Source organism: Pipistrellus hanaki (assembly GCF_964339955.1).
Source record: "Pipistrellus hanaki genome assembly, chromosome: 2".
NCBI classification, from domain to species: domain Eukaryota; kingdom Metazoa; phylum Chordata; class Mammalia; order Chiroptera; family Vespertilionidae; genus Pipistrellus; species Pipistrellus hanaki.
Window position 1 is genome coordinate 174,834,390 of NC_140504.1, and position 25,324 is coordinate 174,859,713.

A 25,324-nucleotide genomic window follows, 5' to 3' on the forward strand; every position below is an offset into this window, starting at 1 on the left:
CTTAACAGCTGACTTATCTGTGAATTCCTTAGATTAATTGGCTCTTCTCAAAATTCCAGGTGAAGGTAAAGGTGTAAATTAAAATGAGCATGGCTTTTAAAAATTTCTATTGAATTGATGCAGTGACAGTTAATTAAATTATATAGGCTTTTAGTGTACAATTCTATAATACATCATCTGTATATTATATTATGTGGAAATAAACATGATTTTAATGACTGAGCTCAGCTTCCCAAGGTCTCTGGGAAATACCAGATTGGCTGACATGTTCAGGGTGGGGCCCAGAGGAGCAGTGCCTCCCAGGAAGAGTCCAAGCAGGTAATAGAGGCACTTGAGCATTAGCGAGTGAGCTGAACCAGACCACAGACTGGTTCAAGTTCAGGGATTGATGCGGTTGGCTAGGACTGTAGTGCTAAGGATCAAAAAATACAAATTAGTGAATGTGGTGTGTGGATCCCAGTGCGTCTTTGTTTCACACAGAGAAACACCTGAAGCTTGGTGCTCTCCACAATCCACAGAGTAAAGGGTACCTTTTAGGCCATTTGAGATTGAGAGGACTATAGCGTCTCAGGGAAATACCTGCTGTGTTCCTCTTAACCACTTGTACACCAAAAGCGTCCATAGATGCCAGCGGCAGGCCTTTTTAAATTAAATTCAAAGTATGGCAGTAAACTGGTTAAAACACTTGGTAATGTGCACCAATACAGCAAGCAGATCATGAGCCACTTCATGGAAAAAAGGCAGAAAGGAACAGTTCTGAACCTAGCTCTGCTTGGATCACATGCCAGGGGCACCATACTGGGCACTACCCAAAGATCCATTCAGTTGTGTGGCTCTGCCTTTGAAATCCTTTAAGGGGCTGTAACCGCACGTAGGCCAAAGTGGAAGATTGAGGTGACCTAGGCCTGTAACTCGCTGTAGACTGGATTGGCCTCATTCATCCCCCAGGTCGGAGCCAGAGTTAGTCCTATGGCTGCAGCTTGGAAAAAGATAGATATGCACTGTCTTCTTCTGGTTGTATTGGTGGTGGTTTGGTTTTATTTTATTCCGAGAGCATGCTGGGTATACCTGATTTCACTGGCCAAAGTGAAGAAGACCCAGAGTTCTGTTCTGGGGGAGGTCACCCTAGGAAAGCCTCCAGTAGACTCGGGATTGGTCTCCTCCTTTGCAGGGCTTCTCAGGCCCTGGCAGAGGTCTTGTAAAAGCCAGGCTTCTTATAGGAAGATAATCTAACTCCAGATGGTATCATTTTGAGCTGAACATGGTGTACTCGCAACTCCAGGAACTCAGCAATCATTATGGTGGAGTGTGTGGGCATTGGGGACAGTGGGGGGCAGGGGTTCTGGGGATGACCATCTTTTTCCTCAAAAGTTCCATGATACTAACACAATTGTTTCTTTCTTATTTAGTCCTGGACGGTCCCCAGTTTCCTTTGACGGTGAAATAATAATGATGAATCATGTATACAAAGAAAGATTCCCCAAGGTAAGAATCCAATTTAAAGGGGACTGGTGATGCCTCTGAGGATGGCTGCCTACAGCCAGCCCCAATGGGAAGATGGTGGTGAGGGATGGAGTGTTGTCTCCAGAGTTATCGAGAAGAAGAGCAGAAAGACGCCAGGAGGAGGAGGATACCAGCCCAAGGGCTCCCAGCTTGCTGGGAAGAGGAAGGCGCAGAGCACTATGAGCTTAGGGAACACCTTTGTTTACTTTATGCCGATTCCATAGCAGCCCCTCATTGCCAGGCACCAGCGAGCGCACAGACCTGTGTGCTGGATCGGGGAAGTTGGCCAGAGGGAGCAGGCATGTGGGAGATCTTACTCAGATTTGCACTTGTGTTTTCAAGCAGGAAAATGCTAAGGGAGGAAAGTTGGTTACTCTGCTGAGAAAGTTGAGAAATGGTCTTCACAGCTCTGCATTGGCCATAAACCTCCCTGTGTGTGGAACCAGGACCCTGCTCCCTTTTGCGTTTCTTTTTGAACACCACATGCCTGTCCCCTCTGACCTGGCCTCCGAATGAGAGGCCCTCTTCTAACGAGCGCCAGGCACTAACGTGGGCACCCAGTCCATGACGGTGGGGAGCGGGTCCTCAGCCTCCTTCATCCTCTCTTTAGACCATCCTGGTCCACCTGTTTGTCTGTGTCTAGGAGCTGTAGTGTGTGGTTTCTCACTCCTCTAGAAACTGCCCTTCTTCTAGCTCGGGCACAATCTCCTGGACACACGTGGTGGCCTCGGGAAAGGCTGTGAAGCCCCTGTGCTTTCCCTCTTGGCGTGTACAGGGAGCACGCACAGGGAGTTCATGAGCGTTAATGAACATTCTTTCCCACTGTGCCCAGGACAGAGTGAGCGTTCAGTAAGTGTTAGCTGTTGCTTCTCTGTTGCTCTGTTCCCTGTAGTCTATGTTGTCTGGCTTTGGAAAATAAGAGCAAAGAAGAGGGGCTAAATGAACAGGTAGGAAATCATTTGGCTATGCTTGGTCCTTTCTAAAGAAGCTTGGGAATGTGAGTGTTAGAAATGCTTCTCATGTTCCCTTCTCATATATTTGGTGGTGTCTTGTCATTCTAGTGTTGCATGTTTGTGTTTCATGTGCATGTCTCCAAGTGAGTCATGTAAGACGAACTGTTTTGAAGAGAAAACGTGTTAAAATTTCTTCCCATTTTTTCTCCCCTCCTCCATCTCTCCCTCCCTTCTTTTACTTTATCTCCACACACATATTATATACATATGTGTGTGTGTATGTGTGTGTTATATGTTTATATATAGATATATATGTGTGTGTGTGTGTTTACACATACACCCAAAAACACACATTGGAAATCAGAAGTCGCCATCTGATGGCAAAGGAACAAAGGCCAAGTCCTAGATAGGCAGCTAGGAAGCTGTTAACTGATGTCTATTTGTCATTTTGACATGACTGTGCAAGGTCCCCAAGAGGCTTCTGAGCCAGAATCCCATTCTGTTCTACTGGGAATCTGTCTGTGAGCAGGCCCCCTCATTCAGTAAACATTCTTTGAACATCTGCTTGGCTCAGCTGGGTCCTAAGATCAAGTGATAAATCAAACTTTCTCTTACTTGAAAGAGTTCTCAATTCAGAAGAAGGCTTAGAAACCATCAGAGTCCATTCTCTAAATGTATATAGGTGAGAGGTCTTATGGAAGCACAAAGGAAAGGAAACCTTAGTTTGCCTGAAGGAATAAAAAACTTCCCAGAGGAGAGATGATGCTTGCAGTGAGATTAGGAGTAATAGCAGTTTGCCAGGCAGGCTTGACAGGGTGAAAAAGCTACACACATGGAACAGCATGAATAGACAGAAGCATGAAATAGCATAATAGGAGGAGGACAGTAAGCACTGCAGGGTCCTTAGAACAAAAGAGCATGCCTATCAAGGAATGGGGGGGGAGATGGACAAGGTCATGTGAGAGAGGAACTTGATCATAATGTTTTAACTTGACTTAAAGGTGATGTTCTCATGTCTCCAGTCATCAGATGCCCCAAATACAGCATCAGGAAACCAGGATCACATAGACTGTTATCGATCCTTCAGGCTTCACTCCAGCTGAGCTAGAATTAGAAGGGAAGTGTCACTTTTCCTATTTTTATTCCCAGGCCACTGCACAGATGGAGGAGCGCCTAGCAGAGTTCATTTCCTCCAACACTCCAGACAGTGTGTTGCCCTTGGCAGATGGAGCCTTGAGCTTTATTCATCATCAAGTGATTGAGATGGCCCGAGACTGCCTGGATAAATCTCGGAATGGCCTCATTACATCACAGTACTTCTACGAACTTCAAGAGAATTTAGAGAAACTTCTGCAAGATGTGAGTGTCCTTGTGCTGGAACTCTGGTGAATCGTCCCGGTGGTGGTTTCATGGACCATGGGGTTCTCAGTCTTCTCGGCCTGCTTGCCACCTCCTTGCTAGTGTGCAGGACCCACCCCCAAGTGTGGTGCTGACGGACGTAGGTTCCTCCTCAGTCCCTGAATTACTGAGGAAGCCTTTTGGTATCAGAAGATCTCAGGAACCTTTCTTTTTCTAATTCCCATTACTCTGCCCGAGACACAGACACTGGCAGTATTCATAAGTATTTGACTAGGAGATTCTGTAACTTAAAGTCAAAAAGCAGCCCACATGGCTGTAGGCAGCTCTCTTCTAGTAGAAATATTGGTGTAAGTAGAACCTGCAGACTGTTTCTCCTTAGCCAAGGGAAAGCAGGCCCAAAGCTCACACTGTGGGTGTATCTGTTTGCTGACATTCTACTTGCACGGTGAGAAGTTATTTAGTGGAGACTTAAGTGTTAAGAGACCTGATCTTCTAGAGTGAAGTCGGGGAGTTGTGGGGGTGGGGGGCGCTTAAGGTAATTCAAAGGTGGTGAAGACCAGAGGAGACCCTGAGTTCTTAACCATTGCTCCACGTTTGCTTTCCTGTCGCCTCTCAATAAGGTGGGCAGGTGCCTCCCATCCAGTTCTCAGTTGCCCCATGTTACACCATTAGTACGGTTTAGGCAAGAGGAGATGTGCCTGTGTCCTTCGGTCTCCTCATGTCGGTAGAGTGTTTCCCAGTCATTACCTAGCTCTGGTGTAGTGCCAGCTGAGCTAAGAACCCAGAAATAAGGATCAAACAGGACTTCAGTGTATTACCCTGTTTCCCCAAAAATAAGACAGTGTCTTATATTCATTTTTGCTCCCAAGAAGCGCTAGATCTTATTTTCAGTGAATGTCTTATTTTTCCATACGCTAGGTCTTATTTTCAGAGGATGTCTTATTTTCGGGGAAACACGGTAGTGTAGGAATTAGGAGCAGGAATTTTTTTAAATGTAAGAAACAGTAGAATTTAGAGAAAGGATGACTAAAGATGATCATGATTATTGCCGTCAAATATTGGAAGATTTCTCACATATAAGAGGTAGCACATAATTCTCTGTCCCCTCAAGACGTACTAGCCCAGCCCTAGCCAGTTTGGCTCAGTGGATAGAGTGTTGGCCTGTGGACTGAAGGGTCCCAGGTTCGATTCCTGCCTAGGTTTTGGGCTCGATCCAATTAAGAGCCAGTTAATCTAAGGAATTCACCTAAACTGCTTATCTTCTTATATTTGGTTTTTCATTTATGAGTTCACTAAAATTTCTCTAAAATTAGAGTTTTAGTTACTGTCTGTTCCTGCTCATTCACTCTCAGGTCCTCTCAGTCGTCTACCTCCAAACTGATAGATGAAATGGCCCCAATCTGTCCATTTCTCTCCATTTTTACTGCCTGGATTTATGCCTTTCTCATCTGCATTATTGCAGTAGTTTAATGCATTTTCCTGCTTTCAGGTTTTTCCACTTTAGTGCACCATTCACAATCTAGGCAGAATGGTCTTTCTAAAATATCTATCTGGCCCAGCCAGCGTGGCTCAGTGGTTGAATGTTGACCTATGAACGTTCATAGGTCATGGTTCGATTCCCAGTCAGAGCACATGCCCAGGTTGCAGACTCGATCACCAGTATGGGGTTTGCAAGAGGTAGCTAATCAATGATTCTCTCTCATCATTGATGTTTCTCTCTCTCTCTCTCCCTCTCCCTTCCCCTCTAAAATCAATTTTAAAAAATTATTTTTTAAAAATAATAAAACACCTGTTTGGCCCTGGCTTGTGTGGCTAGAAGTGTTGGCCTATGCATCAAAGAGTCACAGGTTTGATTTCCAGTCAAGGACACATACCTGGGTTGCAGGTTTAATCCCTGGCCCGGTCAGGGTGCATGCGGGGGGCAGCAGGTCAATGTGTTTTTCTCACATGGGTGATTCTCTCTCTCCCCCACCTCCCTCCCTTCCATTCTAAAAATCAATGGGGAAAAATATGTCCAAATAATAATTTAAAAAATAAATAAAACACCTATCTGGTCCCATCAGTCTCCTGCTTGGAAGTCTCTCTATTCCTGACAGTATGTCTGGAGTGGGAAGTGAACATTAGTCACTAAGGGCTCTAATGAGAGTTGCCTTTTAAACTGGCGCCTGGAAGGTAAGTGAAGCTTGTTGGTAGAGGAGCAGGTAAAGCAGGTGCCTGTGTGACATAGGATTCACATAGGATTCACATAGGATTCTAAAGCTCATGTGGTTCCAATGAGCAGCCTGTTCCCTCTCCCAGCCGACTGGCCTTCACTGTTTCTTCACTTTGCAGAGCTCTCCATACCACCAAATTGTGTCTCCCTGTAGTACAGCTCTGCCCAGCCCAGTCCTGCTTAGCTCAGCCACACTGGGCCAGTGGCTTGCTTATGCTACCTTTGTCTTCTCTACAGGCTCATGAGCGCTCAGAGAGTTCAGAAGTGGCTTTTGTGATGCAGCTGGTGAAAAAGCTAATGATTGTCATTGCCCGCCCAGCTCGCCTCCTGGAATGCTTGGTGAGTGGACTCTGGGAAAGGTTATTGGGGGATTGGAGAGATGGGAGTGAGGCTATGGAGGAATATTCTGCTATCAGCAAAACTAGTGGCACCCACTGCCATTTCTGCTGCTGAAGTCCTTATTTAAACACTAAGGTCCGGTGCACAAAATTCATGCATGGGAGGGGGGTGTCCCTCAGCCCTGCCTGCAGCCTCTCCAATCTGGGACCCCTCAGGGGATGTTCGAACAGGCAGTTGGACATCTCTCTCACAATCCGGCACTGATGTCTCCTAACCGCTTGCCTGCCTGCCTGCCTGATTGCCCCTAACCACTTCTGCCTGCCAGCCTGATCACCCTCTAACCACTGCCCTGCCAGCCTGCTTGACACCTAAGTGCTCCCCTGCTGACCTGATTGCCCCCAACTGCCCTCCCCTGTTGGCCTGATTGCCCCCAACTGGACGGACAACTGAATAGGCTACATGGGGCAATCAGGCCAGCAGGGGGGTTAGTGACTGAACAGAAAGCTGCATGGGGCAACCAGACTGGTGGGAGGGTGGGGAGCAGTTAGGGGTGATCAGGCAGGCAAGTGAGCAGTTAGGAGCCAGCGGTCCAGGATTGTGAGAGGGATGTCCTGGATTGGAGATGTTGCAGGCTAGGCTAAGGGAACCCTCCCTCTACATGCACAAATTTTGTGCACTGGGCCTCTAGTTTATATATACGAGAACATATCCATTTTGAGTATACAGTTCAGTGAGGGTTAGCCTGGATAGTCACTGCCACAGGTGAAATTGAGAGCATTTCTTTCACCTCAGCAAGTTCCCTCCTGCCCCCCTTTGCAGTCAGTCCCTTCCCCTTCCACTCCCAGGCAACCAGCCACTTATCTGCTCTCCTTCACTATGGATAAGTTTGCCTTTTGTATGGTTTTGTATATGTTCTGACTTCTTTTACTCAGCATAATTTTTTTAGATTCATACATGTGGCTGCATGTGTCAATAATTTGTTCCTGTTTATTTTTGAATAATATTCCATAGATTTACTCCTAAGAAAGATTACTCTGGCTGCAACATAGATAGTGAATTAGAAGAGAGGGAAGAATGAGCCAGAGGCTGCAGTCATTTAAAGCAATTCATGTGAGAGACTGGAGTGGCCTGAACTAGGACAGTGACAGGAGAACAGAGAAGGGATTTATGAGGGACACAGTCTGACGACAGGAATGAGGAAGAATATAGGTCTGGCTCACATATATCCAGATAGACAGCGCTGTAGTTCTCTGAAACAATGAGACCACAAGTAGAGAAAGCAGTGGAGGCTGGGGCTGTGGTGAAGCAGAAAGCCTCTCCCTCGAGAACATGGAGTCCGGGGTTAAACAGGGGTTGGAGTCAAGCCTGGGTTTGAATGCTGGTATTGTGTTCCCTCTTACCTCTGTGACCTGAACAAGTCAGGGCATCTCAGTGAACTTCATTTCCTCACCGAGTCACAGAAGTGTAGTGAGAGTTTAGCTAGCGTTTAGTAAATGGGACCCCCTTATTACATGCTCCCTGCAGATAGGGACTGCCGCACTCTGATCCACGTGCTCAGTAAATAGTTAACCTGTTAGCCGAGCGGGAGGTATAAATACGTCAAATGTAAACAATATCGGGAACGGGTAGGACGTGTGAATACGTCCTGGAAATATATGTTGCGCCCTGAGAGGGGGGTATATATTTTTTGTAATCTTTATAATTGTTTGTAAAATTTATAATTTTTTAATTCGATGTTTCCATTTTTTTGTTGGTATTCTTTTATATTTTTTTGTAATTTTGTATTTTCCTTTGTGCTTTATATATAAAGAAATGAAATATATATATCATTTATTTTAATTAAGTATAAATAAATAAAATAATAATATGAAATTACGTCCTCCGGGCGTGACATACTGACACGTCCTAGTGAAAGAGTACGCGCCCATTACAGGTTGCGTGATTAAAAAGGAACTCCCCGGTTAACAGGTTAAAGGCAAACATGTCAGACTTGCGGCCCACAGGCCATATGCCTCGTTTAAAGAAATCTTTCTTAGGAGTAAATCTATGGAATATTACTCAGAAATAAATAAACGAGGCATGTGGCCCGCCGGCCGTGAGTTTGTCATGCTTGAGCTAAAGACACGTATGCAGCGCCAGTGCTTTGAGCCATCACAGAGTGTGCCAGGACCAGGTGCATGGACACACCTGACAGTGCCATCTGGCTGGTGGAGGCTTTGGACCAAGTGAGTAGGCTGACTCTTTTGAAAGCAATAGCTCTGGTTCTTATTGCTGGGGAGACAGCGTATGCTTAGAATATCCAGTCTGGAAGTGCCCTATAAGACAGTGTTGTCCCCATTCTCCTGATCCCTGAGTCATGATGTTTCTGGGTGTTGAGGGGTCGGGCTGCCCCATCACCAAGGGAAGGTCTCGTGCATTCTGTGCTGAGTGTGGGCTGTAAAATCCAAGAGGCCAACAGCCTCCACTTGTGGCTCTCACCACTGACTGCCTCTCTCCCCGGTGCAGGAGTTTGACCCTGAAGAGTTCTACCACCTGTTGGAAGCAGCTGAGGGTCATGCCAAAGAGGGACAAGGGATTAAATGTGACATTCCCCGATACATCATTAGCCAGCTGGGCCTCACGCGGGATCCCCTGGAGGGTAAGCATGCTGATGGTGGCTCCAGAGAGGCCCACAGCCAGCCAGCTCCTAGAGCAGGGGACCACCTGGAGAAGAGGCTTAGATGGGACATGGACCAGGCACAGCTCCAGGGGACTCAGGGCTGCCCGAGGAGCCCTATGTCCTCTGCCACAGGGTTCCTTCAGAATCTTCACATCTGCCTGAGAGAGCCAACCTGGACTGCCTCGGGCTTCGCTGGATTGGATTTAGAGCCCAAGGTCAAAAGAGGTCAACAACAAAAGGAACACAGTCACACTTCAAAAACACTCCCCTCCTCTGCATGGTTACCTCTTGGTGCCACCTTATAAATCCTTCTGTAGCTTTGGGGTGGTTCCAGCTCACGTAGTCAGAAGCTGATCTCCGTTCTTCGGGGCTTCCCACTGAGCCCCGGCAAACTAGGCTGCCATGTCCCTGGTCTGGTGTCCTGCCTTCCTTGCTTCCTAGCCCCTGCCGGCAGAGCCGCCTTGGCCAGCAGGATGGGGACGGGTAGCCCAGCTTTGGGTCCTTTTTTCCATCAATTGTCCTGAGTTTGAGGGACGCTTTATAGAACTTGCCAGGCCTTATAAATGGCACTGGACTTCTAGAAACAGGAGTGGCAGTATTACTGCAAACCAGTTCAAAAGCTGTGACTACACCATGAGAGGTGCAGGACCAGGTCTGCATCACAGACAGATCCAGAAAACATAAGTGCCTCCCTAGACGTGCCTGCCGTATGATGTGTGGACTGCCGAGATGGGACAGTGCCATGCACGCTTGCTTTGTTTCTAGAAATGGCCCAGCTGAGCAGCTATGACAGTCCTGATACTCCGGAGACCGATGATTCAGTTGAGGTAAAGATTCTGTGCTCCTGTCCCAGTCCTGGATCCGGGCCCTATGAAGCAAAGGGCCGCCAGTTATTCCTAGAACATCTGGAGGAGGGGGCGAGGGTTGTGTGCACAGCCCAAAATGTCATCCGCCCTGGAGGCGACTGGGCTGGAGCCAAGCTTCCCTGAACATACAGCCCCCGAGAAGCATGCCCGTCGCTGATTTTTTCTCTTGTCTTCCAGGGCCGTGGGGCATCTCTGACATCTAAAAGGACACCCTGTGAGGAGGACTTCGAAACCATTAAGCTCATCAGCAACGGCGCCTACGGGTAAAGGCAGGGGTCAGGGTGTGGCGGGACTGCAGCTAAGGCAACCCTTGGGCTCTTCCTTCTATAAGTGTATGGTGCCCGTTCCTCTGGGCAGCACATACCTCGGGATGGACCCTCTCTTTCCTCAAGCCTCCTGGAGGGGCAGGAGTTCATTTCCCCTGACATCTGAGCACTGCTCCTCTCCCATCAATTCCCACTCCTTCACAGTCCCCACTCAGCTTGTCCCCAGGACTCAGTAATTAGGAAATTGAAGAGCTCTGTGGACAGGGTGCCCAGTTCCTTCTCATTGATAGGCACCGCCCTGCCCTTCGTTAAGGGTGAGAGCAGGCAGCTCGGCCCCCCGGCTGTGGGTGGGGAGCACAGCTCGGGCTTGAGGGCCCAGGGGCACCGAACGGTGTGTTTCCCAGGGCCGTGTTCCTGGTGCGGCACAAGTCCACCCGCCAGCGCTTCGCCATGAAGAAGATCAACAAGCAGAACCTGATCCTGCGCAACCAGATCCAGCAGGCCTTCGTGGAGCGTGACATACTGACTTTTGCCGAGAACCCCTTTGTGGTCAGCATGTTCTGCTCCTTTGAGACCAAGCGCCACCTCTGCATGGTGATGGAGTATGTGGAAGGTACTTGGAAAGGTGGCCTGGCATGGGGGCCACGGCACAATCAGACATCCCTGACCTGGGACCAATAGGTTACTTGGGGGTACATGTCATGGCCCAGCTTCTCAGTCTCTCTCTGACATTGGCTTCTGCTTTAAGTCTCAGCCCGTTGGACAGCGATGGGCATACAGCTCCCTGCCCCTCCCAGGAAGAGGCTTCTGCAGCAGTAGCTGCCATGGGGCTGCCATGTCAGTGCAGTGAGGCACTCTGGGACAGGACGTGTCAGCCTGGCAGCTCTAGAATCTTGCGTCCCGAAGCCGCACAGCCTCTGCTGCTAGACCGGGCTGGAAAAAGGGGTGGCAAAAGCCCAGGGTTGGGAGCTGGACCCTCAGAAGACGAAAAGCATTGCCCTGGCTGATGGCTGGAAAAGGGACACCCCTAAGGCCACACAAAACGCTTTCAGTTGGCGCAGGAGAGCTTCGTGGCCAGTGGCCTTCCTCCTCCCCTTTTCACTGCTGTGCACAGCTTCCAAAGATGTTTTCCCTAAGTCTTGAAGTGGAAGCTGAACAAAACTCCTCTTTTAATTAGTAGATGCATGCTGGGAGTTTACACTGTTACTTCACTCAAAAAATAAAGGACAGCCATCAGGAAGGAAATAAGTGAACAATGCTGAAGTCTCAGACAGATGTGTTTGCAATATACAGGATTCTAATCCTAAAATAATGTAGTCCTATCTCTACAAACCAACACACAGGCATAGAGGCCTGGGTTCCTTCTCTCTCTGGCCTGACAGTGGCGTAAACGGCCATCCACTTTCCCTCCTGTTTCCCTCCACACTGTGTCCCACCCATGCCAGCAACAAGTTAAGTCACTGTCTCTAGCACCAGGGTCTCCACTGAGTCTGCCTGCCCTGGGCCTTAGAGACGGTGAGCCTGAGACTGCTGAGAGCAGAGGACAATCCTTCCTCACCGTTGCCACCCTTGTTGCAGGAGGAGACTGCGCCACTCTGCTGAAGAACATCGGGGCCCTGCCTGTGGACATGGTGCGCCTGTACTTTGCGGAAACCGTGCTCGCCCTGGAGTACTTGCACAACTACGGCATCGTGCACCGGGACCTCAAGCCTGACAAGTACGCCCCGTCCGGGTCCCCAGTCCAGGCTCTCGGTGTCGGGTCTCCAGATAAATGGAGGTCAACAGGGCATGTTTGAATCTATACCAGAAGGTGGCGTATGTGGTATCCATCTATGCCCAGTACACTATCCCCTGACCACTCCAATAAGAGACCATCACCAGCAGGGTCTGGCAGGGGCACTGTAAGGCTCCAGTGACATGTAAGAGTTACTGAGGAGTGCCGCTTTAAAACCAGGCAGGGACAAAAGGACCAGCATATGTAATAGATGGCTGAACAAGTGTTCTGACATTTGCTGACATCTACTCTGTGCCAAGCATGATATTATGGGCTATAAAATAGTCCCTGGTCTAGAGTGGAAGACAGAATATCCACGTACAGGCTGTTTCTCAGAAGGCATTAATCAACTGGGAAAAGGTGGGAAGAGCTTTCTAAAGCTGGGGAGTGGGATTTGCAAAGGCACAGAGGTGTGACCCATTCAGGAACTCCAGGCTGTACAGCAAACATGTCAAGCTCATGGTCCGAGGGCCACATGCAGCCCACAATGAATGTTTTTGCGGCCCAGCCGATATAACAGTATGTAAGAAATGTTTTAATAAAAATTTTGTAACTTATTTTTAAAATATCCTGTTATGCATAATTACTAATAACGAACTACACTGTTCACTCCTGACTGATTTCTATAATTGTGTCGCAGTTATTTCCCTTACGCACAGGCGCACCATTTCTCTCCACTAATACCAGCAGCATACATTATTAGTATCAGACTGACATGTTTGGTGTGCACAACAGGAAATATTTCACTTTTGGAGAACAAGAAAAATAGGTTTATTTGCATTACGCTTATTAATTTGTGCAGTTATTCAGTGCTGGTAAGTTAATGTTCCAGAAAAAATATTAATTTTTATTAAAATTTCCTATTTTATGTTAATGATTACTCATTTATTTCAGCCCTTTGTATTCAGCATGTCTCTATCTAAATAAACCTACATTTCTATTAAAATTGAAACTTGTTTTTTTGTGGCCCACGTAACTTAAACCTTGTTTTTTTGGCCCATGTTAGCTTTTGAGTTTGAATGCTTGCTGTACAGTATGGTTGGTCAGTAGTAAGAGATAAAGCCAGAGAGACAGGCAGGAATTAGATCATCAAGGGCCTTTTTGTTAAGTTTGGGTTTTATTTGAAGGATCCTAGAGGTCTTTGAAGGGCCTATGAACCAAAGATGTGATGAAATGACACGCTCAGACTTTGGGTTTAGTTTAGGGAAATCACTCTGCTGGTGGAAAGAAATAGTAGACCTTTGCAGTAGATCAGGCCGAAACAACAATGCTTGTACCTAAACAGTCAGGATGAATAAGAGGGCAGAGTGTTGGGGAGTAGAGGGAAATGATAAGGTTGGGGTGGGGGCGCAGAAAGAAGCAAGAAAGCATTAGTCTGGGATGTTGGGGAACGGGCACAGAGCAGGTTGCCTGTGGAAAGTGCGGTGCTCACAAAGCCAGAGCTCATTCCTTCCAGGTCCCCGCCTCTCGCCGAAGCCGCCCTGCTGCCTACAGGAGCCCCGCAGGACCTGAGCAGGGAAAGTGGCACGTAGTAAGGTCAGCACTTTCAGAAAACTGAGGGAATAACTCCGTCCTCTGTCTCTCTGGTTCCTCAGCCTCCTGATCACATCTATGGGGCACATCAAGCTCACTGACTTTGGCCTTTCTAAAATTGGCCTCATGAGCCTGACAACAAACTTGTACGAGGGCCACATTGAAAAGGACGCCCGTGAGTTCCTGGACAAGCAGGTATGGAGGGATGGCTGAGACTTTGGGGGTTGAGTTCCAGGCCTCAGAATAAAGGCGGGAGGTATGCTTACCCTGTAGGGGTAGGTTAAGACTGGGAGCTCCTATCTCTTTCATCTTTTGATTCCAGGGAAGCATTGAGATAGGTCACACATTTAGAAAATAGGGTGGAACAGAGAATTACTCTATACGATAAAACCCTAGTATGCAAACTGTCTGAATGGCAGAACAACCAGTCGCTATGATGCGCACTGACCACCAGGGGGCAGATGCTCAACACAGGAGCTGCTCCCTGGTGGTCAGTGCACTCAGCCAGAAGCTGGGCTCACGGCTGGCGGGGAGCCTCTCCCGCCTCTGAGGCAGCGCTAAGGAGCAGCAACCCCGGCTTTTGGCTGAGGTGCTCACGCTGCTCAAGCCAGAAGCCCTGAGCCGGGCTCACAGCTGGCAAGCTCAGCAGCAGTGGCAGGAGCCTCTCGGGCCTCCACGGCAGTGCCAAGGACCCCTCGGGGGATATCTGCCGAAGGGTCCTGGACTGCAAGAGGACACAGTCCGGCTGAGGGGACGGACACACACACACACACACCCCGTATACAAATGTCGTGCACCGGGCCTCTAGTCCTATATAATAGCCTAATGTGCTAATAACCGTTCAACCAGTCTCTATGCCATGCATGACCACCAGGGGGCAGATGCTCCAACTGGTAGGTTAGCTTGCTATGGGGTCTGGCCAATCAGGACTAGGCAAGATGGGCCAGACACCTCCTGGAGCCCTCCCACGGTCTCTCCCTGGCCCTGATCATGTACCAGTGGGGTCCCTCAGCCTGGTCTGTGCCCTCTCACAATCCATGACCCCTCGGGAGATGTTAGAAAGCTGGTTTCGGTTCGATCCCCACAGGCCAGGTTGAGGGACCCCACTGGTTACAGATCCGTGCACTGGGCTGCTAATATAGCTATAAAATCCAAAATCATCTTCCTCAGAGTTTGGAGAAAATGGGTCATGTGGCCATTGACACTCAGACTGGTGTGAGGTCCATTCTGAACTTCCTGGCTCAGTCAAGAGCAAGGCTTTCCTGGAGCTGCTGTGCTTGGGTGATTAGGAAATACATAAACCCGCCCCACCAACAGTTACAACTCTGGTACCCTGGTTGATTTTGCTCATTAAACAGAGTTAGCTGGATCTTTAGTCTTTTTTCTCAGACTTTCTCCCCCAAAGGTGGGAATCGCCACCCCTGCAGCTGTCATGCCGGGGGATGCCTCAGGAAGCTGAGTCAGCCTGGCTTCTCTGTGCCCAGGTGTGCGGGACTCCGGAGTACATTGCGCCTGAGGTGATTCTGCGTCAGGGCTACGGGAAGCCGGTGGACTGGTGGGCCATGGGCATAATCCTGTATGAGTTCCTGGTGGGCTGCGTCCCGTTCTTTGGAGACACTCCGGAGGAGCTCTTTGGGCAAGTGATCAGTGGTAGGTACCGTCACCCGGCCCACGGGAGGCAGGGTCTGGATCCACAGATGATGAGCTGTGCATGCACCTATGCGGCTTAGGCTTCTTGTCATGTATGCTTGCCTCGTGTGTGTGTGTGCACAGCCACACTGAGTGTATCACCTGGGGCTTGCTCTGGTTATGTACCTGTGTTGTCTGTGTGCGTATTCTGTGGTGTGAGTTCTGTATGAGCATGTACATGTGTCTGGACTGTAAAGGAAGGAGTGAGAGCTTCAGGGAAGTCATGGCTTTGCAGTGCCCTCCCTGGACCAGAAAGCAAGCCATGCTCTGGGGCATGCGCTGTAAGGAATTGGGGTCCCAGGCAAGCTTTCAGGGATTCTGAGCTGAGCCCTTTATGCCTCCCTACCCTTCTATCCGAGGACCATCTTCTCCATCTCCCCCTCTGCCTCCAACTTCTGAGGCTCTTCTCTCACCCACTCCCTTTCTCCTCTCCCGCGCTGACCCTCAGATGAGATTGTGTGGCCTGAGGGCGATGATGCATTGCCGCCGGATGCCCAGGACCTCACCTCTAAACTCCTCCACCAGAACCCTCTGGAGAGACTGGGTACAGGTAGGACGGCCCCACTAAACTTTTTCATCACATGGAAGAGGGAAGTGGGAGGCTGAGTCCATGCAGCCAGGAGGGTCAGGCTTCGAGTGTGAGTTGTGCCTCTGGGTCCTGAAACTCGCTCTGCTCCTCTGGGCAGAAGATCTGGGAAGGTGCTGGAGCTGAGGCCTCCAGGCCTTGCTTCTTGAGGTCTGGGTTTTCCTGGTCCTGCTGACCTGGACTCCACCTGCTCACCCGCCCTCCTGCCCACACCCTCCCTGTCCACAGGCAGTGCTTGTGAGGTGAAGCAGCACCCATTCTTCACTGGTCTGGACTGGACAGGACTTCTCCGCCAGAAGGCTGAATTTATTCCCCAGCTGGAATCGGAAGATGATACCAGCTACTTTGACAGTAAGGCCACTCTGGGTCAGGAGGACTGGGGCTCCTACCCGCTTTTTCAGAAATACACATGCACTCTGACCTTGGCACGGGAGCGCAACTTCTCCAGGCCTCCTGAGGTTTGTTGGGGTCAAAAGTGGCCTCTGAATGGGACTGTCCTGTCTGTCTGACCCAGCCCGCTCCGATCGGTATCACCACGTGGACTCGGAAGATGAGGAGGAAGTGAGTGAAGATGGCTGTCTTGAGATCCGCCAGTTCTCTTCCTGCTCTCCCAGATTCAGCAAGGTACCACGGGGGCAGGCCCGGCTGGACAGGGCAGGCTGGGGAAGAGGTGATGGGGCTTCCGCAGGGAAGGGGAGGAAAGGCTGGGCCTGCATGTGACAGATACTTCTAGAACCACTCCAGGGGCGAGGCCAGGTCAGCCCAGAGGAATCGCTATTTCCTTGAACATTCAGGGTATGTACAGGGGAAGTCTGGAGAGCACCGATTCAGGTTCCGGGGGTCGGGAGAAGGGACACTTTTTGCTCCTCAGGCTGCCCGCCGGAGCCTGTCCCAGCGCGTCTCCTGTGCCCACAGGTGTACAGCAGCATGGAGCGGCTGACGCTGCTGGAGGAGCGCCGGACGCCGCCCCCCACCAAGCGCAGCCTGAGCGAGGAGAAGGAGGACCGCTCAGACGGCCTGGCGGGGCTCAAGGGTCGAGACCGGGGCTGGGTGATTGGCTCCCCTGAGATGTGAGCACCCAGCCATCCTTCGGTTCACAGATTGTGGGCGGGATTCAGATGCTGGGAGGAGTGCTAGCGGCTGCTCCGGAACGTCTGAGAAGAGTTCTGTGAGGCCCTAGGAAGCCAGGCTGGAGGAGGGAGACCCCAAGGCCATCTCACCATGGGCCTTGTGTCTTGCAGATTGCGGAAGCGGCTGTCGGTGTCTGAGTCCTCCCACACGGAGAGTGACTCGAGCCCTCCACTGACCGTGCGGCGTCACTGCTCAGGCCTCCTGGATGTGGCTCGCTTCCCTGAGGGCCCCGAGGAGGCTACCAGCACCCCCAGGAGGCAGCAGCAGGAGGGCATATGGCTTCTGACACCCACATCTGCAGAAGGGACGTCTGGGCCGATCCCTGAACGGCCAGTGGAGCAGCAGCTGAAGCTGGATGAGGAGCCTGCTGGCCAGAGCAGTGGTTCTAGTCCAGGTGTGGCCCAGCAGGTGGCCAAAGGGCCCAGGCTGGACCATCGTGCAGGGAGGCAGGGAAGGGCAGCTCAGCTGCATCGCAGGTCTCACTGCTCATTTGGGCCCACAGCCATGGAGACCCGAGGCCGTGGGACCCCACAGCTGGCTGAGGGAGCCACAGCCAAGGCCATCAGTGACCTGGCAGTGCGCAGGGCCCGCCACCGGCTGCTCTCCGGGGACTCGATAGAAAAGCGCACCACACGCCCCATCAGCAAAGTGATCAAGTCTGCCTCAGCCACAGCCCTGTCCCTCCTCATTCCTACAGGTGAGGCCTTGGGGAACTAGGATAAAACTCACAGGAAGGGCCTGTGCAGGAGTCTGCACAGGGTAGGTGTGTCTGTGCATTGTATGTTGAACAGGTATCTGAGAAGACCGTGTCACTGTTGTCCCTTTGTTATGGAACTAGAGGTCTCTAGTTTAAATATGTATGAGGGGTTTATATGGTCCCTGATCCATATAAGTGAGCACTCAGTAAATGCTAGCTGCCCTTCCATCGCCTGCTGGGGTGGAGAGGGCTCGGGTACAGGAGGGGCTTTGCTGCTCAGAGGCTGTGGGGAGCACGTACCTGAGCTAACGCTCTGTCTCTGGCTCGGGCTGTGTGTGATCAACAGCCTGGGCGGGGGGCTGGTCTGGGATCTTTGCCAGGCCAGGTTCCCTGACCCACTAAGCCCTGGTTTCTCATTCTCCAGAACACCACACCTGCTCTCCCTTGGCCAGCCCCATGTCCCCACATTCCCAGTCATCCAACCCATCATCCAGGGATTCTTCTCCAAGCAGGGACTTCTTGCCAGCCCTCAGCAACTCGAAGACCCCCATCATCATCCACCGAGCTGGCAAGAAGTATGGCTTCACCCTGCGGGCGATCCGTGTCTACATGGGCGACTTGGATGTCTACACTGTGCACCACATGGTGTGGGTATGTCCGGCCACCCAGACCCGTTGTCCCCAGCCTATCACTCCTCTCCCTTCCCCTTACCAGGGCCTGCCTGTCCCTGCCCACACCCCCCAGGCTCAGGCTCGGGCTGATAACTCTTCTCTCCCTGGGCAGCACGTGGAGGATGGAGGTCCAGCCAGTGAGGCGGGGCTTCGTCAGGGCGACCTCATCACCCATGTCAACGGGGAGCCTGTGCATGGGCTGGTGCACACTGAGGTGGTGGAGCTGATCCTGAAGGTTAGTGCTGGGTGTGCTGCCTGCTGTGGTCGACCCCAGCAGTGGAGTGAGCGACTGGCCACAGGGGAGTAGGAGTCGAGCACACGTACGCCCGGCACTCGCCGAGTACAGGCGCACGCACACACACACGTACTGTGGGGACGGCCATAGATGTGGGTGACTGGCTCCCCTGAGATGTGACACCCAGAGCGTTTCCGCTGAAAGGCACCACCTTCACTGACCAAGGCCCAGTGACACTCTGGGCCTGGGGTAGGATTGGAGAGGACAGGTAAGCCTCTTCTCTACCTTCTCAACCCAAACTACTTGGGCTCCAGGCAGAGCCGTTTGCTAACCTGTGAGAAGACAGGGCTGCAGTTCAGACATGTTGATGCAGGGACAAAGGCTAGAGCTGTGGTCTAGCCATGCCCAGGGGTGAGTTGGATCAAAAATATGGCCACCACCTTAGCCTGGGCTCATCTTCTGGTCCCCAGAGTGGAAACAGGTTGTCTATTTCAACAACCCCCCTGGAGAACACATCCATTAAAGTGGGGCCGGCACGGAGGGGCAGCTACAAGGCCAAGATGGCCCGAAGAAGCAAGCGGAGCCGGGGTAAAGATGGGCAAGAGAGGTGAGCAGACTTGGCCCAGTACATGGTGCGTGTGTGTGCTGTGCCCGTGCACCCCATCAGATCAGACAGCTTTGACTCTTGTCTCTGCAGCAGAAAAAGGAGCTCCCTGTTCCGGAAGATCACTAAGCAGGCGTCCCTGCTCCACACCAGCCGCAGCCTCTCCTCCCTTAACCGCTCCCTGTCATCCGGAGAGAGCGGGCCGGGCTCTCCCACACACGGCCACAGCCTCTCCCCCCGGTCTCCCACCCAGGGCTGCCGGGTGGCTCCTGATGCTGTGCACTCAGGTAGGAACGGCTCTGCAGATCGCAGACAAGCCCTGGGGGGAGGAAAGCACCTGGGCCCTCTGGTTCGCATGGGTCCCACTCGGACTCTCATTCAGCCCGCCCCCTGGGAGATGCAGCTCTTGGGGAGGAGGTGACAGGGGTGGAGGGTGGCTTCATCTCTAAGGCCTGGGCTCTGGTTCGCTAATGGGGTAACCTTGATACTCCTGGGACATTCCAGAGCCAAGCACTGCCTTGCCCCTCAGTCATTCCTAACAGCTAACCTTGCTCTCTCTGCCTTTGTCTGTTTGTGCAAAGTGGGAGGGAATTCGTCCCAGAGCAGCTCCCCCAGCTCCAGTGTGCCCAGCTCTCCCGCCGGCTCTGGGCATACAAGGCCCAGCTCCCTGCACGGTCTGGCTCCCAAGCTCCAACGGCAGTACCGCTCTCCACGTCGCAAGTCAGCAGGCAGCATCCCACTGTCACCACTGGCCCACACCCCTTCTCCACCACCGGCAGCTTCACCCCAGCGCTCCCCATCGCCCCTGTCTGGCCACGGGAGCCAGGCCCTCCCCGCCAAGCTTCACCTGTCGCCGCCCCTAGGCAGGCAGCTCTCCCGGCCCAAGAGTGCAGAGCCCCCGCGCTCCCCACTGCTGAAGCGGGTGCAGTCCGCCGAGAAACTGGCGGCTGTACTGGCTGCAGCCGAGAAGAAGCTAGCCACTTCCCGAAAGCACAGCCTGGACCTGCCCCACCCTGAGCTAAAGAAGGAGCTGCCGCCCAGGGAAGTCAGTCCTCTGGAGGTAGTTGGGACCAGGGGTGTGCTGTCCGGGAAGGGGGTGCTGCCGGGGAAAGGAGTGCTGCAGCCTGCGCCTTCGCGGGCTCTAGGCACCCTCCGACAGGACCGGGCCGAGCGGCGAGAGTCACTGCAAAAGCAGGAAGCCATCCGTGAGGTGGACTCTTCAGAGGATGACGCTGATGAGGGGCCTGAGAACAGCCAAGGTGTGCAGGAACCACGCTCGGTGCCTCACCCAGAAGTGGGCCGGGATCCGCCCCTCAGAGGAGCAGGAGAGGGGGAGGAAGAAGACGCCTTCTTGCCCAGGGACCCCCGAACGAAAGGCCCTGGTGATCCCCAGAGGAAGCCTGGGGTCCTGCCAGTCTTTAAGGAGGCTGCCAGGTCCTTGTCACCAACTCCCAGCCTGGGGGGGGCTGGACCCACAGACCCCGTCCCCCCTGAAGGCTGCTTGAAGGCCCAGCTCCTCCACACCCAGGCACTAACCGCACTTTGTCCCAGTTCTTCAGGACTCGTCCCCACCAGTGGCCGCCCTGCCTCCTCCACTCCTGGAGGGCCAGGCCCATGGTCCTGGAAACTCCTTCTTGCGGGCCCTGAGGGGACATCCGTAAGCAGAAAGGCAACAACGGAAGGTGGGTTGGTCAGCTCCCAGGATTTGGAAGCCACAGGTCCAGCCCATCCTGAGAACCTGTCTCCTAGGCAGGAGGGGAAGTCATGGCCACCCAATGCCCCTGAACTGGCCCACCCTTGTGAGCTTTCCGGCCAGAGCTGGTGCTGGGAGCCTGGGTGTGCACACCGAGAGGAGGGGCCAGCCCTGGGCATCGCCGCAGTGCCGGAGGCCTCAGGGGACCGGAGGCAGAACCTCCCATGCAGAAGCTGCCCCCTCACCCAGGAGCCTGGGCCCAGCCTGCTCCAAAGGAGCCGAGACCCAGGAGCCCCTCACAAGCATCAGGACTTGGCATTGGCAACCAATGAGTTTTTAAAGCAAACATAGCAGTTGTCTGCCGTTTCTTAACTCAGATCTGTATAATACATGCTCTTAGAAACCATCCTTATGTCTTTGCTTGCTTCTTTCCTTCAGTCCACACAAATGTAATAACTGCAAGTCCTATGTTATTGCTGGTAATAGAGTGACTAAAACAGTTTCTACCATCAGGAGAGGAGCCTCTAACCCACTTTGGCTTCACAGAGATTATGACATCTGAGCTCAAACATGAAGGATAGGTAATAGGTGGTAATTTGCTGGGTTAGAAGAGTAGGAATTAGTGTAAGGATGTCCAGGCAGAGAGTATAGCACTTAACCATATGCCTGGTATATTCAAGGAACCAAAAGTGGAAATGGGCCGAAACCGGTTTGGCTCAGTGGTAGAGCGTCGTCCTGCGGACTGAAAGGTCCCAGGTTCGATTCCGGTCAAGGGCATGTACCGTGGTTGCAGGCTCATCCCCAGTAGGGGGTGTGCAAGAGGCGGCTGATCGATGATTCTCTCTCATCGATGTTTCTAACTCTCTATCCCTCTCTCTTCCTCTCTGTAAAAAATCAATAAAATATATTTAAAAAATATGTATTTTAAGGGAAAAAAGTGGAAATGGGTGTAGTGAGTTAGGCAAGAGTCATAACTGATGGTCTCACAAGAATTTAGACCTTGTGTAGGTGATGAAGAACCCAAGAAGGCCACAGAGCGACTAATATGCCTGCTTTATACAATAGATAAGGACTCAGGTTTTCAGATATTAACAAAATCATATAGCTTGGGAAGAGCTAGGATTAGGACCTAGATATCTCTTGACTCTAGAACCCACATATCTATACCAAATTAGAATGCCTCTTAGCCAGAAAATAGGAAAGGTGGAGAGAGGTGAAGAGTTTAACTTGGTACTTGGGGGACATCTGCAAGGTACCTAGATGTATGGGTCTCAAATGCAATAGAGAGATCTAGACTGATGATAGAAAATTGAGAGCCATTAGTGTATCAATAAGGGAACATGTGTAATTCTTTCAACAATAAAGATTTTAAAAAGAATACCAAGCTGGCCAGTACCGGTTTGGCTCAGTGGATAGAGGGTCGGCCTGCAGCCTGAAAGGTCCCGGGTTCGATTCCGGTCAAGGGCATGTGCCTTGGTTGCGGGCACATCCCCGGTGGGGGGTGTGCAAGAGGCAGCTGGTCGACGTTTCTAGCTCTCTATCCCTTTCTCTTCCTCTCTGTGAAAAATCAATAAAATATATTTAAAAAAAAAAAAAAAAAAAAAAAAGAATACCAAGCTGGAAGAAAGAAAAAGAAACAGCAAAAAATTAAATTATATACTGAGGAGCACAAGCATTTAAGGCAGTGTTTCCCAAACTTCTCTCATGATGAGAATCACCTGGTGGAGTTGTTAAACCACAGATTCCTGAATCCTACCTAAGAAGTGCTAAACTAGAATCTTTGGGAACATACAGGTAAAACTGTATACTTAACTAGTGCTCTAAGACAATTTTACCTATAAGTTCCCCAAAATTCTAGTTTAGCACTTCTTAGGTGGGATTCAGGAATCTGTAGTTTAACAACTCCACCAGGTGATTCTCATCATGAGAGAAGTTTGGGAAACACTGATTTAAGGCAAAGAAAGACTTAGAAGCAGCAGCCAGAGGGCACATAAAATCCAAGAGAAGAGTTAAAACGGGTAGAGTTATTTGGTAAAATGCTGGGAGGCCAGGTGAGATGAAAATAGAGAACCACCTTCTGTGTTCAGTAATAAGTCATGAATGTTCCTAGTCAGTGAGCCTTTCCTGGGCTGTTGTCAGGTAGGCCTCTGCACTAGAGATGGACACAGCTGACCAGAGCAGACCCCCCCGCCCGCCCGCCCCGTCCACAATGAACAGAACTGCACTGGGTGGGAGGGTGGTGGGCCAGGGAGAGGGGGACATCTGTGGGAGGAGTCATGGCCTTGCAGGAGCAGGGCTGAGGTGGAGTGCCACCGAAGGCTTGTGAAACTGCTGTCTTGCACTGTTGTCCCCTAATCCAATGCCTGGGGCCTATGTCAGAGGCCTGGAAATTGGGAAATGCCTCTGGGCCGCTGGGTGTTTCAAGCACCGAAGGCTGTGGCCGCCAGAGGGCGTGCTCTGCCCACAATGCAAAGCCCACAAGTGGGACGTTTGGCCCTTCAGTCTTTCTAGTTCCCTCTTGAACTCACTTCTTCCTTCAGTCATTCATTGATGGTCGACCCCTGCAATGGACACTAGGAATAAAGGTAACTGGTTGCCTGAGGGAGTCCACCCCCATGTACATCAGGATCTGGTTAGAAGCACCACACCATGGGGTAAAGGGGCTGAGGCATGCACAACTTGCAGTAGTTCATGGGAGGGAGGGACTGCCTACCCCCTTGGGGGGTTGGAAATGGCAGGCAGGAGAGGAGAGTTGGGAAGAGTAGGCACAGAGATGCTAAGCCTCCTGTAATGCTTGGGTAAGTGCTAGTGGGGCAGTTGAGAAACTGCCTGGTCAGCCTGAGGAGCATAAGGAGTTTCTGGGAAGTAACCACAGGGAAGTGGTATAAGCAGATTTATGTTTAGGAAGATCACTGGCTTCATTATAGAGAGGCTCAAATAGAAAAGCAGACAAGAAAATAAGGTAGTGACCCAGTATGGTGGTCTAAACTAGGACAACGGGGGTTTTCTTAGAGGGAAGCTATACGGAGTTGGACACAGATTTGGTAGCCATCAGCAAATAGCTGGTAATTCAAGGCATAGGAGTACATGGGGACTGCACAGAGAATATGTATAAAAGGGAAAAGGCCCAAGACATTAGGAATAACTGGAGGGGAGGGAGCCAGTGAAGAGTAATCAAGGTGGGGAATGAGATCCTGAACTTGAGAGAAGCCAAACCATTTTAAGAATTTTATAATTTACCCTAATAGCAGTTAGAAGTTATTTGATGGTTTTACACAGTTCCAGATTTGTACTTTGAAAAGACGACTCCAGTTGCTGTAATGACAATAGATTTGAGGAGGTCAAGAGTGGAAGCAGGCAGGCCTTCTGGTATGGAAATTGAGATGATGGTGAAGCAGGGGATTGAGAAGTGTACCTTCAATTTTTGCAGAGTTGGATTTGTGTATGGGTTGATGGGTTTTATTTAGACATGAAGCAGAGAAGTTATCAAGAATAATGACATTTCTGACTTACATAAGCAGCTGAGTTACTTATTCCCATTCACTGAAATAATGGAAGAGAAAGCGGACAATGTGATGACATTATGCGGACAGTATGCTGACTATGAGGTGTACCTCCCATAATAGGTCTGATTGGAGAAACAGACGGACATATTTAGTCTAGAGATGGTAGGTGAATTCATGGATATGGATAGAACTGCCAGGGGGAAAGGCATATCAGAGAAAGCAGCAAGAGTCCAGGAGAATTAAAATGAACAGATTTAGGAGTAAAATTAGATGAATGAGTTGTCATGGAGCCAATGATAGTTTTTCCTGGAGAAGAGTAGTCAACAGTGATGGTTACTGAAGACATGAAGGAGAGCAGTTTCAGGTAATGGTGGAAACCATTGAAATGCTTAAGGAGGTAGGTAATAAAGACAAATTTAGACAACTTTGTGAAACTGCTGTCTTGCACTGCTGCTGAGCCTGCCAAGGCCCTCTTCTCATGGATACTGTGCTGCAGTCCCATGGATATATAAACAAGCACGCAGTCAGTACCTGAAAAGACTACCTCTCGGTGGAGTTGTCAGAGGCCGAGTCTGGGCTGTTGGAGGCCATTTGTCCACCTGGAGAAAGCCTAAACACAAAGTGAAATCAAGCATGAGCTGGCATAGCAGAGATGGAGAGAGACATGGTGCTTAAGATATTTGAGGCCCATAATCAGATTTTCCAATTATATTAGCCAATAAAGGCCATGTTTGTAGATTTGGTGGTAAGAAGATAAGGGAATTCATAACCACGCATGTTCCCTCTGCAAATAAGAAGTTAGCAGTATCTGTGGGATGCTGAAGTTCCTAGTAGAGATATCCAGCCAGCAGGTGGAGTACAGAAGAGAGGACTGGACTGAAGACAGGAATTTGAGGTCCTTTGTAGAGTGGAAGCAGCTCTTGGCATTTGGGGAAATAATCCATAATTCCTAGCAGTGGCCTTGCGGATGCTATGTAGCTAACATGCAGTGAGGGAGGTCACAGGCAAGGTCATTTAGAACAAGGAAACTAGTCCCTTACCTGATCTG

At 50.8% G+C, this 25,324-nt stretch overlaps 1 protein-coding gene across 9 annotated transcripts in view; it reads left to right on the top strand.

The window, feature by feature from the left end:
- MAST2 (microtubule associated serine/threonine kinase 2) overlaps positions 1-21,176 on the top strand; it is a 137,958-nt gene extending 116,782 nt beyond the window's left edge. For 6 of the 9 annotated variants that reach the window (XM_084874484.1, XM_084874476.1, XM_084874479.1 and 3 more), the window contains 21 exons: positions 1,410-1,485; positions 3,606-3,815; positions 6,265-6,366; positions 8,872-9,004; positions 9,791-9,852; positions 10,069-10,154; positions 10,562-10,770; positions 11,736-11,874; positions 13,527-13,659; positions 14,949-15,114; positions 15,602-15,703; positions 15,968-16,090; positions 16,254-16,363; positions 16,655-16,809; positions 16,981-17,264; positions 17,373-17,567; positions 17,992-18,218; positions 18,351-18,473; positions 18,944-19,080; positions 19,171-19,364; positions 19,659-21,176. In XM_084874484.1, the coding sequence (XP_084730610.1) occupies positions 1,410-1,485; positions 3,606-3,815; positions 6,265-6,366; positions 8,872-9,004; positions 9,791-9,852; positions 10,069-10,154; positions 10,562-10,770; positions 11,736-11,874; positions 13,527-13,659; positions 14,949-15,114; positions 15,602-15,703; positions 15,968-16,090; positions 16,254-16,363; positions 16,655-16,809; positions 16,981-17,264; positions 17,373-17,567; positions 17,992-18,218; positions 18,351-18,473; positions 18,944-19,080; positions 19,171-19,364; positions 19,659-21,121 (4,429 nt within the window). In that variant the 3' untranslated portion in view covers positions 21,122-21,176. Of the gene's footprint in view, positions 1-1,409; positions 1,486-3,605; positions 3,816-6,264; positions 6,367-8,871; positions 9,005-9,790; positions 9,853-10,068; positions 10,155-10,561; positions 10,771-11,735; positions 11,875-13,526; positions 13,660-14,948; positions 15,115-15,601; positions 15,704-15,967; positions 16,091-16,253; positions 16,364-16,654; positions 16,810-16,980; positions 17,568-17,991; positions 18,219-18,350; positions 18,474-18,943; positions 19,081-19,170; positions 19,365-19,658 lie in introns of all 9 variants that reach the window. The other 3 variants (XM_084874478.1, XM_084874480.1, XM_084874481.1) reach the window with 2 other exon arrangements.
- Positions 21,177-25,324: the final 4,148 nt, after the last annotated feature.